The sequence below is a fragment of the Haliotis asinina genome, chromosome 5 (genome assembly GCF_037392515.1).
Source record: "Haliotis asinina isolate JCU_RB_2024 chromosome 5, JCU_Hal_asi_v2, whole genome shotgun sequence".
Taxonomy (NCBI): Eukaryota; Metazoa; Mollusca; class Gastropoda; order Lepetellida; family Haliotidae; genus Haliotis; species Haliotis asinina.
The window spans coordinates 68,732,724-68,748,716 of NC_090284.1; the positions used below are offsets into that span (position 1 = coordinate 68,732,724).

Here is a 15,993-nt window from a genome sequence, read left to right on the forward strand (position 1 = left end):
AAGGTGTATGCATAGTATTATGTACGTAGCCAATATATTACATTATGCCATACACGTATGCATTATGGTACGCGTATGTGGTGATAAACACGTTAACAAGGGATATAGCTATAGGGTTATGAGGTAATATGTATGTTGACCAGGGAGATGGTAGAAGGTTATAAGGTAATACCTACGTTAACAATGTAAATGGTATATGGTAAAATGTACGTTAACTAGGTATAAGGTTATAAGATGATATGTATGTCGACCAAGTATATGGTAGAAGCTTGTAAGGTAACATTAACTACGTTAAGAATGTAAATGGTATGTGGTAAAGTGTAGGTTAAGTACGTATATGGCATCAGGCTATAAGGTAATACGTATGCTGACCTAGTGTATGGTAGAAGGAGATAAGATAACGTTAACTATGTTAAGAATGTAAATGGTGTCTGGTAAAGTGTAGGTTAAGTACGTATATGGCATAAGGCTATAAGGTAATACGTATGCTGACCTAGTGTATGGTAGAAGGACATAAGATAACGTTAACTATGTTAAGAATGTAAATGGTATGTGGTAAAGTGTAGGTTAAGTACGTATATGGCATAAGGCTATAAGGTAATACGTATGCTGACCTAGTGTATGGTAGAAGGAGATAAGATAACGTTAACTATGTTAAGAATGTAAATGGTGTCTGGTAAAGTGTAGGTTAAGTACGTATATGGCATAAGGCTATAAGGTAATACGTATGCTGACCTAGTGTATGGTAGAAGGAGATAAGATAACGTTAACTATGTTAACAATGTAAATGATGCATGGTAAAATGCACGCTAATGAGTTATATGGTGTTGGTTTATAAGGTATAAGGTAATGTGTCTTACTGTCTCTTACTGTCCACAAAACCACTATTCAGATACTTGTATACAGACTGTTGCAAGTAAATCGTCAGCTGGATATGCAATGGCTGCTGACAGTGACATGCCAACACGTGCTTAGACAAGGTCGTTACCCTGAAAATACATAAGTTAACTAGTGCCTCACGAAACTGACCCGATCCATAGTTTGATAGTATGTGGTGAAATACATGCCAGCTTCCTTATCTTTTTCGCCGCAAAGGATATCTCATTAATTGGCACGTAGAACGTTGACCTGATGAATTATATGTACATAGTATTAACTATTCAACTGAAAAACATGATACCTTTCTCCAGGTTGAAATGTTTTTCAAACTCATTGAAATGAATGACGAAAATGCCATTTAAAGCATAATTACATAAGATGATGACAGATGTTGAAATAACTGCAAGAGTTGATCCAAGAGCGTGTGATCTTCTACAAATGATTAAGAAATGTGATATAGACATTAAGCATCAGTAAGAATTGTGTTATACAAGTGGGCATTTTCACCACGAGAGTAAGCAATATTTTCCCAATCATCATGGCTTTATCTGACTAGGGTGTCAGGAATGAGACTCCGCTATCCACATTTAGCCGCTGTCGTAGATCAACCTGTATGAACAAAACGGTGCCCCAACTTGACAGGTTACTGAGGAAAAAAATCATCGTTTATTCAGACCATTGCTAAATAATTATTGCCTTTGTTTCATATTTCAAATGTGTGTCGTAAATTTGACCATAGCGTGAGTGGAATGTGTTCAGATAAATATACAGCACTATATTAATGAGAGTACATATCACGCGTAATGTTTGCATTGATGTCAAGGTTCTAAACAACCACACTCACCTGAATAGGCTGAATGCTTACAAAACGCGCACACTGAACCACCCCCAGTTTGTCTGTTGAAAAGAACGAGTGTATTAATGAGGGTAGAAACTGCTATATTGATGTAAAATTAGTGGTGTTAATGGAAAGGTGAGCTTCAGTTCCGATCAGTCCGTTATGGAGAACATTCGCTGTATTAATAAATCATCCGAACCCAAGTCTAGAATGATTAGGGTAGCTCCAGACATGGTTCATGTTCGATTAAATGTTCTATGTTGTAATAATATACATGATTATAAAATGTAACATATATGTTTGTAGTGCCCAGTCTCTCTATGTAGCATAATTCCGCAACTGAATAGAAGCACCATTTTACTTCAGCTGAACCTCGCGGATTTTGTAAGTCATATTGTTATATTCCCCTTTTTACCCCGAGGCAACATGTACTTTCATGTCTACAAGGGCAGCCACGGATACTACGTACAGTTAACTGTATCGGTGACAAAATATATATTTACATGCGTGTGAGCATTCTCATGTACTTCTACAGAAAAAAGGTTTTAGTTTGGTTACAAGGAATAAGTAGTTATATCTACATCAGGTAAAAAATATTTGAATTAATGAAAAGATCAGAGACAGAGCATCGTCTCGATGTCAAAATGGCAAATGACGCCATCATTGGGACTTCCGAAATTATCAATGAGCCTCTGGGGATGAAGTGTAAGTCATCATCGATCTACCGGCCAACCATTCAGATGTAATTATATAGATGTGTAGCACAGATGCTGAAGTAGATACATTGGTTGCTTTAGACTGTTGGTGACTGTCTGTCCCTGCTATTGCATTGTTCGAGTCTTCTGTTCACGTTTCTCGAAATGGAGAACATTCGTTAACGTGCATTCCAGTCGAACAATCTGTTTTGTCAAGTGTATACAATAATTAGAAATAACATTTTTGTGTTTTTCAGTCTGTGAGTTTTGAGCTCACGCTGTCTCGCACTGTCTCACGCTGTAGTAGTATTTCAAAGAACTGAGTTTTTTCACCATGGTTTGATGAGGATTGTGACCGTTTAAAGCGCAGAAAGTATTGTTGGATAGTTTTAGAATTAATGGTGATTTTGCCAGTTTAACAAGTTTTCACAAGGCTCGTAACAGGTTTAGGGAGTTATGTCGCCGCAAACGGGAAGCATTTCAAGAAACGACAGTAGTTAAAATTTTAGATTCGTGTAATGATAAAAGAAATGCAAAAGCTTTCTGGGCAGAAGTGCAATCTCATATCAGAAAGCCGCCAGTAACATTTTCAGCTATTAGTGTTGCATAATGGATTGAATATTTTAAGTTTGTGATGAATATTACCGAAAATGTAATAGATGAGGACTTTATTGCATTTTGTAGCTGTGTCGTCACAGAACATGAAACTGTGAATTGTAATGTGTGTAATTATGTTGATATCAACAGTTTGTTGAACAGTGATTTTACCGCAGATGAGGTCTTAACTGCAATCGATTCCTTCAAACGTGGCAAAGCAGCTGGTCCAGATGGTATCGTGCCCGAAATGTTAAAGTGTGGTAAAATGTCTTACTTCCTTATTTCCCTACTGTTTTCAATAACATATTTAGAAGTGGTAACTTTCCAGATCAGTGGTCCAGAAATATTATCTTTCCACTCCACAAGAAAGGAAGCGTTCATAATGTTAACAACTATCGAGGTATTTCACTTATGGACATTTGTGGCAAAGTTTTTACACAAATTCTGATTAAAGCCTTTGAAGAATTGTATGATAAATACCCAGAGTGTCAAGCTGGCTTACGGAAGGGATATTCCACGGTTGATAACATGTTTATTCTCCAGTCTTTAGTACAGAAGTACTTATCTAAATCAAAAGGAAGGTTTTATTGTCTATTTGTCGATTTTCAAAAGGCGTTTGATTCTGTCAACAGAGTATTCACGTGATATTCATGGTAAAATTTTTACCATCATTAAGGATATGTATTCAAAAACTTTTGCCTCTGTAAAATATCCAGGAGCAATATCACGGATTATTTCAATTGTTTCAGTGGTGTTCGACAGGGATGCATTTTAAGTCCTGTCTTATTTTCATTTTTCATAAACCAGCTGGAAAATGATATACAGCACTTCGGTGGTAAGGGGATCTTTGTTCGTGAAGATGTATGCATGTTCTTCATGCTTCTCTACGCTGATGACTTGTGTATTCTGTTCTCGAGTTACAAAAGAAAATAGACGTTTTGCATACGTTTTGTAACAAATGGGGCTTAAGAGTGAATTTAGATAAGATTGAAATACTGTTTTTTCGAAACGGCGGTACATTAAGGAAATATGAAAAATGGAAACTGGGCCATGTTCCTATCAAAATATGAACAAACTATTGTTATCTTGGTATCATTTTTTGAAGTGTTGGTCCAAAGCTGTACAAACATTAGTCCAGAAAGCTGCCAAAGCTGTCGTTTCCATTCGCCAAGTAAGTTATAAACTTCGTAACATTTCTCCAAAGGTTTTGTTTAAAATGTTTGATTTGCAAATCAAACCAATAATTCTGTATGGTTCAGAGATCTGGGGTGTCCACCAGTGGTTGTTTCTTGAACGCTTTCAAGCTAAATTTTGTAAATTTGTTTGGGCGTTGGCTCCAAATCTACCAATGTTGCTGTAGTGGGCGAATGTGGCCGTTATGTTATTTATGTAGATACATATGACAGATGTATAAGATACTGGCTCAGACTTCTAAACATGTCTCAAAACAGGTACCCGAAACAGTGTTACAAGATGTTAGTAGGTTTAGATGCAGCTAGTAGAGAATGTTGGGCTACTCATATTTATTGTATTCTCTATCTCTAGGTGTAGCAATGCCAAGGTCTTGGTGATGTGGATTGCTTTGTGTTTGAATTTACGCGTAGGGTTAAAGATTGTTATACACAAACATGGTATTCTGAGGTGTCAAACTGTTCCAAACTAAATTTTTATGCAGAGTTCAAAGTGTCACTCTTTCCTGAGCTATATCTAAGCAGTTTACGTAAAGAATACGCACGCATGCTTACCTTGTTTAGAACTGGAAAACTCGATATTATGCAAAATACAGGTAGAAGGCAGGGTATGGCCAGAAATATTCCTTTTTATCCCACTATGTAGTTTAAATGCTATTGAAAATGAAATTCATTTTATTTTTGTTTGTCCTGTCGATCATGATATACGTCTTAAATATTTTCCTTGCTTACACGTGCGTACTATTAACCACTCTTGTAAGAATGGTACAGGCCTCTGATATCTCACTGTTAAAAAACCACTACGATCGTCATATCTTTAAAATGTATGAAATGCAGCACCGATTGTAAATATTTGTAATATGTATGTGGGCCTGAGGCCTTATTAGTGAAATAAATGAATATAATTGAGAAAATAATATAACTAACCTCATTTCACGTCTCCAGAAAACCGTTGAACGTTAAAATATGATTACTATTCGATTACGAATCACCTGAGCACCCACTCGTACAAAACAATGAAAAACATAACATTAAACTTTATCAATACAGAAATATAACTCATCGTAAGGAACGCTTGTTTGAATTTTTACATTAGAAGGTACCAAGTCCAACGTAAATTGATAACGAGTGCAAACTATTTGATGTTGTTCGTGTATGTGAATGCATGTTCTCGAGGGGTGTGAATGCACACATGAATACATACTGCGCCGGTAAATAATGTATAGGTAGTTGAATACACCTACATGAATGTGTATTATTATGGAAGTGGATCTGTATTTACAAACATGTACACGTACAAGGAGCCAACTTGCATAAAATGTCTGTCCTCCATGGTTGCACATAGTTGCACCAAATAATGCCAAATATACAATCAGCATGTTATGTGAGGAACTACCCATGTATCAGTACCCATTTACTCACATCCCCACCCACCCACAAACTCACTCACTCACATCCCCCACCCCCAGCTCACTCACTCACTCACTCACTCACGCATTTACTCACATCCCCCACCCCCAGCTCACTCACTCACTCACTCACTCACGCATTTACTCACATCCCCCACCCCCAGCTCACTCACTCACTCACTCACTCACTCACTCACGCATTTACTCACATCCCCACCCATCAACCCGCCAACTCACTCATATCCCCACCCACCCACCAACTCACTCACTCACATCCCCCACCCCCAGCTCACTCACTCACTCACTCACGCATTTACTCACATCCCCCACCCCCAGCTCACTCACTCACTCACTCACTCACTCACTCACGCATTTACTCACATCCCCACCCATCAACCCGCCAACTCACTCATATCCCCACCCACCCACCAACTCACTCACTCACATCCCCCACCCCCAGCTCACTCACTCACTCACTCACGCATTTACTCACATCCCCCACCCCCAGCTCACTCACTCACTCACTCACTCACTCACTCACGCATTTACTCACATCCCCACCCATCAACCCGCCAACTCACTCATATCCCCACCCACCCACCAACTCACTCACTCACATTCTCACCCACCCACAAACTCACTCACTCAAATCCCCCACCAACCAAACCACTCACCCACATTCCCACCCACCCACCAACTCACTCACCCACTCACACATTTAGTCAGATCCCCACCCACCAACTCACCCACTCACATCAACACCCACCCATCAACTCACTCACTCACTTTAGAGAGCGAATCTCTCCTTGTCCACTCTATACTACGTTTAGGAAATCTCAAGACTGCCATTATGATAAGTGTTAACGTTTAGTTCGACACTTACCGTACACCGAAGTAAGACACGGTGCCACATTGAACTACAGACGTTAGGAGGGTCTCGGGATGTATCGTACTCGTTTGATATGTGATAATCAAGAACTGCAGTTCTCCTGTTTCAACACTACATATCCTTCGTAACCTGGCTATTTGGAACACAAAGTGCTCTCAATTCTTCTGATTGGAGGGTGAGTTATACTTCAGCACCAGCGTCTCCTAGCAACGTCCTGTTATAGCTTTTGAAGAAAGAGTACGTATATACGAGAAGTAAGATATGATTAGTGGGTACAGCCGACGACACTTCTTTGGCCAGTGCTTTGTTTGACAGACTGTTTGCCATCCTCGTAGAGTGGTTTTTCGTGTATTGTGCATAATAATGAATTACAATGGTTCAGATTCCAAAAGCATCAGACGGAACATCTCTAGGGATAGAGGAGAAGATCTAACACAACATGGTTTTTGCATTGGTAGAGAGTTCGGAATAACTTTCGGCGTATCGTTGTCACGATACCGTTCTGCAATGACGTGATGGGGGAACATTTTGTTCTGTACGTTATGCCGTCGACAAACATTCTTGAATGTTTGCTTTTTGAAAGGTCAATAGCCTTCGCAGATATATTGTTTCTGGATAGGACCGTACACCGATAGCAGTGCTCATATCACATTTTCCGCCTATATGCTTCCTGTTGTGCCTTTGTAGTGCTTATGTATTGACTTGGAGAGAGTGTTTTGCCAATAAGGCACAATGCTGGTGGTTCCTGACCGCGTCCAAAAACATTAATATGCATGTGAGATATTACTTGATGTTACCCTGCCTGGAGCTTGGCATTAACGAGATAAAACAAGAACATGATGAGAAGATGCTAAACGTCACTTTGGAAGCATAAACCCAGCTCGAGTTCGGCCTGTATCATGCACCCACGCTGTACGCACATTTCGCGTTTCATATGAGAGATCGTTCAGATCTTTTACATTTAGATAAATGCGTCTTTACAAAGAATATCCAGTCTTGACTCTAGTCGAAAACAGTTGAAATCTGACGTGCATCTGACTATTTGAATGTACTACCTAAAATCGAAAAGGATAGACCCGGGGCATGCCCCGCCATAACGATAGCCCCCCCTGGCACACAATTATCATAAGAAACAGGAATTACAGACCGATGCCGCTCATCAGTACACTGACAAAACGACGTTCACATATTTGCACCAGTTCATTCATATTTTATTGATTCCGGTCGATCCTTATGTTTATCACACCCGGGGTGAGTAATGATTTATTCAGACTGAACACGTGTTGGGCACACGTGGCATAATAAAATAATGAAAAATGAAAAATAATGAAACCTGATGACATATTTGGAAACAGACTATGAGTTTGAAAACATATACATTTAAACGAGGCAAAACTTAAGAAAGAGAATCGAATCTGATCTGGGTCCATTTGCACAAAGCGATCTTAGTGGTGCAATGATCGTAAGCCCATGTTTAAGTCTGTTAGTTACGGTCGTTTTAGTGCTAAGCTGCCTCGTGCAAGTGGACCCACAATGTATCATACACGTGTACCAACACATATCTTCAAGTACCACAGAGTACAAGTATGCAAGCGAGTTACTCCGTTCAGATTTTAAATGACATGGCCAATATTTCAGAAATATCGTGACTAAATAAACAGTTTTAAAAAAGATGTAGGTAAACTACAAAATGCCCGTGAACGGAGGACAGTAAAAACAACCGGACTATCACAGTTATGAATACAGAACTAGTATGTAAATTAACACATTTTAATTATAGAAGACAATACAACACAGACTGTAGATCAGTATAGGTAGATCACCATGCGGGCCATGTGGACATTTATTTGCTTCCTGTGTGGACCCAAGCTGGATTTACACCATCCCTTCAGCTGTCATCAATGTTAGATAAAACAGTCATAAATAGCCTACGTTTAAAAAAGAAAGGTATGTTTGAATTAACTTTAAATGTTTTCGTACGTACGTATCTCCATATGGATGGGATTTGGATGGGATTTGTCAATGAACATAAAACTGAGTTCATGATATCAGAGCGCGCCTGTGTAGCTCAATGTTGGAGAAGGTAGACAGCACTTACACCATTACAGAAATCAACGATCATGACAGTGTGATCACCTGAAACATGGCACCACATAGCTTCTTACATTTACATTGCTACACAGACCTTTCCCCACTGGTATGAGTACATGAATGCATTACCATACATGCATGGAAACCAAGTTAATGCTTATACGTGCATATACCAATTTACATATTTGTTGTCTCTTCCAGTATAGGCTGTCCATCTTTCATAACTGATGTTGCTTTCCTGATGCACAACTTGTTTTATTGACACTGCACACATTTACACGCTGTACTGTTAGCCCAACGGCAGGCATTGTCAGTCTCTGGAGGTCTTCGGTGTTGTCACGGGTAATACAAGACAATAACAATAAGATCAGGTTGTACATTAGTTTGATGGTAACGATGCGGGAATCTGATTGAATCGTGTGACCACATGTTGTGTTGGAATAAACGTACCAATTAGATGTGGGGTGACAGGAGGTTGCTTCAATGAGTCGGATGCCATTGTTTCGTTTGTTCTGAAAGCAGGGACGGTAATGTACATAAAACCCCGTCACTGCTGGTGTCTATAACTATATCCCGACCTTTACCTCCCACAAGCACAACTAAACGCGCATCCAATGAGAGATTGTAATATCATATGGAAAATTACATATTTATCCTGATATCTAGCACGGTTTGATACTAATATATGCTAACTATTAGTGAGGTAGAAAACCTATGGTTTTGCACAAAGGGATACAAATAGATCGAAAACAGAGCATAACACATGCAATGCCTTCTAGTGTTTTGATTTTCGTGCTTTTCGTGTCATCTAAAAATATCTGTCTTAAAGGAAAACACTCTCCGACCAAAGAAGTGCCAAGACACTTCAAGTTCACAGGAGTGCCAGTGGTAATGTCCTTTGAGGCCTCAAATAAGAACTGGCATTGAGCTGTTCGGGGAACGGGGAAAAACCTCTTCATATTATGTCGTGTTTATCACCATGTACTACATGGACACCTTAAGCGACGTGGCAGTAACATTTAACACATGGGAACACACGCTGGAAAAAGTCGTTGTCGGGATTAATTAGTTTATCGATACTCGGAACCTGCTCTCGGGAACTTCGCAATCATTTGACAAATAGCTGTCTAATTTTCAGGACGCCGTCTTTTACGACAGTTTTCGCTTAAATGCAGTGTTACCAGAAATAGCCTGAAAATATTGATCTTCTATTCTTTCAGAACCCAGAACCCATACCATTATCAGAAGAACAGATAGCTGGTAAGTGTTGTAGTTTGAAGGTACATTTATGTTCTTTATTCATTCCATCAAAATATTTGGCCTCATTTTCAATCTGAGATGATATCGAACATATTCACTCGATACTGATTTGTCCTCACGACAAGCATCGTCTTTAAACAGTGATCTTAGGACCTTGGCAATGACGTAAATGCCATAGCCATATCACATTACCGATCTAATCTGATCATAGAATGTGTCGTTCTTGTAAGTTTCTTATTTAATTTTAAATTCCAGCTACATGACCACTGGTGGAATTAACATGTATCAGGTCAGCTACATGCAGAAGTATTATATATTTATCTGTAATGAATTGCTGATGTTTTGTGTTTGATCAGTGCACAAAGCCGTGCTGTTAATTCGATTAGCTTACGCAGGGACACTGGTGCCTCACGCACGAGTCTTTGTTGTTTCTCATCTTCGTGTCACTCGCCAGGCAAGGTAATCACTCGGTCACATTTCTTCACACAGGTCCAATTGACATCTAATTTTGTGCCGACTTTAGCTAGCTGCCGTCAAACACTGTTGACACTACAACAACCTACGTAAATACTTCGAGTTATCGAAGATAGGACTCGACCGCAAAATGATGATAAATGGGAAGCCGTCATAATCGCACGTATTTACTCGAATACACCCATTAAGGTTTATGCAGAACGTTCTTATTGCATAAAACCAATACAAGTCATGTATGTGTGTGTGTGTGTGTGTGTGTGTGTGTGTGTGAGTGTGTGTGCATTCATGCGAGTGCGTGCGTAAGTGCTTTCTTCCGACGTTAAAGTTTACTTAAACCGTGACTGACATGTCGGATATAACTGAAATGGTGTTCCAAATGGCCTGTAACTCTCCACAATTCATTCATTTCCACCTTAACCACAGCATCGGAATCAAAGCAAGGGATGAATTAGTGAACGAGAACGTCTTGAGTTTTTTAATTCTTCTTTCAGGTTTATTCTATCCATATCACTTTGAACTTTAATGTTAACATTTTGCTCCATCACATATTGAAGGCATATGCTATGTACAAATATCCGTGTTTACGTTCTCCTTTAATCGTCTTCACGTATACACATATTTTCTTCATATGGTTGTTACACAACATATATCGAAGGATTATCAGCCAATGAAACCATCACCTTTTGCTTCCCTATGTTAAAAATTATAAAGGAACCACGCCTGTATTTGGCTATCGGTGAAGAATCATGCATAGAAAAAGTTAAAGACAACGGGTATTCATGCGTTATTTTTGTCCATTGTTTATTAAACGGAATCCGTTGAGTGTCATAACGCAACAACGAGCTATCCCGGAAGGCGCATTTTCTTTATTACAAATTAGATGGGATTTGTGCTGATGTTTTTGACATTTATTTCTTAACCCGATCGGTTGGTACCTAATTCTGTTGAGGCAATGTGCATCTACAGGATGTATATTCAAAACCTGTTTCACTTTTGCTCAGGTACTTTAACATTTACAAGATGTTAAAATAGGGAATTTCTCTATATACTAAAGTGAGGTGTTTGTAACGATAACGTATACAGTGTGTTTGAGGAAAAATCGAAAGAAATGGCATTGGTGTTAGATATATATATACGGACTGAACGGAATCACACTTGAATTGAATATCGTATTCAGTATCTGTCTAAGCTCCTGTTCAATGACAGCACATGACCTGTGTTTCCGTTAATGTCCAACATTAGAGGGCGGACAAATATCATGAGATTATGTTACAAGGCTGCCGTTATGGAAATATTCGGACTTTTCTGATCGATTTGATATCCCTCCTCATATTGTAACATGACGGGGAAATATTAGCCTACACCGAAAGTCGTGAGTCCTGTATGACAATACATAGCATTTCCTACAAATCACGCTTATATGTTTATGCTATGTGATAATATTAGTGATGAAGACAGTCTTCAGACCTACAAAAGGAGGCGCACTGGTTAGTGTCTGGGTCAGACTGACATCAGGTAATATGAGGAGCTGTCGCAGTGGATCAGATTGCCAATTACAGTTCGCCACTACCTTAATGATCACAAAGGATCTGGCAGTTATTGTTTTTAGGGATTTGGTTTCTATTCGGAGTCCAAGCTAGTGTCAATTCAGAGAAAATGATTGTGTGAGAAATTAATTAAAATCGAAGTTTTTCACTTGTTGAAACGTGTTCATATTTCTTCACAGATGATGAGACCTAATTTTGCGCAAACCTTAACTAGCTAATGCTAAGATCTTTGATTCAAAGCAACACTAATGTACTTAAATACTTCGAGTAATCTGAGATACGAAGGATACCAAATGACAAAGCTTTCAATGTAAGCATGTATTTATGCATGCAATGTAATGCCTTCAGACTCAGTTAATCGAGACTGTTCCAGACTGTCGGGCAACGTTGCCATGCCATCAACCACGCCACCGTGCCTGACCACCCATCCACTATATCAACCTTTAATTGGCTGTTAACATCAAATCCTGTTCTTAATTCTATACGGCCGAGATGATAGTAACGATGTCACCCAGCAGGTTCAAAATGTTCAAACCCATCAAACGAGAATCATGTCGATTAAGATATCCTACTCGGATTTCTTGGTAGTTTTTTCAAAGCGCCTCGTGTCTTAGAATAGATAGTAACATTTACCACTTTATTAATACGTTGCCATGACTATATTTCTGCAAACTGTAACACCAAATAATTGATTCACGGCACGTGTTATACAACGATACAGGAATGGCATTGCTACCATAGCTCTACATTCAAAGGACAAATACCTCACTGTCTGTACATCACTGACAGATATATTTGCTAACATACATTACTTAACACTTATTCAGTGACAAAAAAAACCAAGCTCTATCCAAGATTGCGAAGTAGACACTACAACAGAATGAAACAGAACGTATGTTATAATGCACTTATATCCCACAACTTACATAAACATCCATACACCCTTACATTTCTGTGTGCTTCTTTTCTAAAAATTAGTTTAATTTCCATTGCATCTACACATACACAACAACTGACACGCGAGTATGGTGGTATAGTGCCTCTACGGGAGATTTTATCATGCCTGTGTATAAACGTGCTCTTTAATGACAGAAACTATATTTTTGTAGGTCCAACCAAGTCTAGTTATCTAAGCGGATTAAACCTCTTTCCTACTCTTCATGAAACATGCCGAAGATATAATATTGTCTGATTTTGCTAAATAGAATTAAGCCTCTTATGCTGAGTACTAGTGCCAATAGTTGTTTCTGAACGTGAATACGCCCTAGATTATGTTTGGTGCTGGTACATGATTTCGAAGTATGATGTAACTTAGATGACCTTCGTCTCCTAAAACCTGCAGATCCTAATATGATAAAGGAATAGTGAGAGATGTATCGAAATGGCTCCAGTCAGTCTGTTAAATCCTAATCGATTCTGATGCTGGTTGTCCAACAGAAGGGCAGATGTATGAGGGCCGTGTCCCAAATGTCTTTGTACGGGGATATATAATTGCTTTTGCGCCTTTGAGTGCGGAAGCCAATCAAAAGTGCTACATTAGATTATTGCCGATTTGAGATAGTCTGGCCGTCTTTTTAAAGCATCGACACTTTTCGATGAAGAACACACACTAGAATTGGATATGATTCTTTTTTCAGCTACGGTTGTGTGTGAATGCGAGTAAGTGCCCATTACTTCATTGGCAAGCGTACAACGTTTCAAAAACGCAGCCACCATGCAAATTCCCATCGAATGTTTCAGAATGTTAGTGTGTTGGAGGTCTGGGCAGATGTGAGCAATGTTAGCGCTGGATCTGTGTTTAAGTATGAGAGTGAGATGTCGTTTTCCAGGTGTATTTTATTTAATTTGAAATTGGGAACAGGATGAGGATGTTACTTAGGCAATAAAGGAATCACCAGCTAGGATATATTAATAGGTGCTTCTTACATCATTACAAAGAGTGAAGTGCAGTATGTGTGACTCTGTATTCTAATCTAAAAGGCGACGTGTATAATTATCCATGCATTCATGGTTTCATAGTAACGTTCATCGTATCGACGACGGTATGAGCATCTTGCCTGAGCATTAATTTATCATTTACTGAAAGTATTTATCACACAAACCTATGGTATGAAAACATGTATGTCATACCATGTGACACAAGCAAACAAGCTGACAATCGGAAATTAAGGCTTAGTACATTTGAACGAGACTTTATACTATATACACTGTGTATAACGTTGGTGCAAACGAATAACTTGAATATACTCATAAACGGACTGTCTTTGGTGTAAGGGGGAAAAAGCTGTGAAAGTCATATGAATGCAAAACCTAAAACAGTGATGGCATGAGGTGTTCGCGAAACGGTAAACATGCCCTGTTCATCCAATAGCAAATAAAGGGATTCACTGACTTCTTCGATCACCCGGATGTTGACGTTATTGCCAATAGGGATACCATATGGTTAGAGACTGAAAGTGTTGATAATGAAGGTGACTGGCACATATAGCCCTGTAAATAACACAGATTAAATTCTTCACGAATTCTTCACTCACGTCTATCGAATATTTGCAAATATTCGTTTATCAAAACTCACAGGGAGAATTCATAAATATATGCAAGCATGCATACGTTCGAGTAAATACGGGGCGGCGGGGTAGCCTAGTGGTTAAAGCGTTCGCTCGTCACGCCGACGACCCGGGTTCGATTCCCCAGATGGGTACAATGTGTGAAGCCCATTTTCTGGTGTCCCCCGTCGTGATATTGCTGGAATATTGCTAAAAGCGGCGTAAAACTAAACTCACTCACTCACTCACACTCGAGTAAATACACCGAAATATGAAAAAAACAAACAAAAGTAAATACCGACATCTTCCTGATAATCGGTATTTGCCGTACCTTTAACTTTACCGGCGGTGGTTGATGAGAAATACAATGAACTGACGAGTTAATAAACTTGACACAGCATGATGACAGCTCTATGAACACCACAGTTGTATCTGAACAAAATGAATCTTCAGGATTGCAACGAACATTGATAATTTCTTAATGAATGGTTCTGCATCTATAAACTTGATCATATTTGGCAAATAATAACTTGTATGTACCCATGATGATCCGAGGTACAACAGGCCTTCAGCAACCCATGCTTGCTATAAAAGGCGAGAATGCTTGTCGTAAGAGGCGACTAATGGGATCGGATGGTCAAGCTCGCTGACTTGGTTGACACATGTCATCGGTGCCCCATTGCTCAGATCGATCCTCATGCTTTTGATCACTTCATTGTCTGGTCCAGACTCTATTATTTATAGACCGCCACCATATTGCTGAGGGCGGCGTAAAACTAAACACACTCACTCACTAACTCACTCACTCTTATTGGTAAGCGATTTGCGACGGAACATGTAGTAGGCGTTGCCACCTCGTTTGCTTGTCAGCTGAACTTTCTAGGACTCTTCGTTGATGTTTCAGGAAAACAGACAATCTTTTATGCTTGCATTCTGTACTTTCACTTTATCATACATTGCAGTTGTATACATACCGGTAGGTATGTTATGCTATCGCCGATAAGTCTGTGTGCAGCATCAAGGTAACCTTGGACGCATTACATGTGAAAGCCAGGATGATGTGAATTTTGCAAGCAACAAAAGCATATCATAAGTATATTCCCCCCAAAAGGAAAGAAAGCAATTTCAGCAAATTGTTAAACACAATTTATGTGATCGATTTCAAATCGACTAAAATGCATAAAACTCACAAAATATAGTTTAAAAACAAGAAGAAATTCAAACACCAGAATCCATTCGAAATCCATGATAATGGATATTTGGAACAGATATGGAATGTTGGTGGATGTCTATTGCTAAGTACTACAACATCTAAGTTGTCATTTGAGAAAGATATATAAAACATGTGATTTCTTCAGATATGTAAATACAGTATTAAGAAGGTATTTAGATGTAACTTTCCACTCATATATCAAACCAAATAACTGTGTCTACTTTCTATCTTTGAATAAGGGCATAATACCTTTATAACATGTTACACATACCTGACTTAAAGTGTCTACATCCTCTTTATATTGACAGTGATTACATGATTACAATAGATATTAAATGTCATCAGGTCGTCCATCCAGTATTTTT

The 15,993-nt window shown here is 38.9% G+C and overlaps 1 protein-coding gene across 1 annotated transcript in view; it reads left to right on the plus strand.

The window, feature by feature from the left end:
• LOC137285132 (calmodulin-like) overlaps positions 1-15,993 on the plus strand; it is a 39,505-nt gene that overhangs the window by 2,075 nt on the left and 21,437 nt on the right. The window contains exon 2 of the mRNA XM_067817359.1: positions 9,809-9,848. Within this exon, the coding sequence (XP_067673460.1) occupies positions 9,809-9,848 (40 nt within the window). The remainder of the gene's footprint in view (positions 1-9,808; positions 9,849-15,993) is intronic.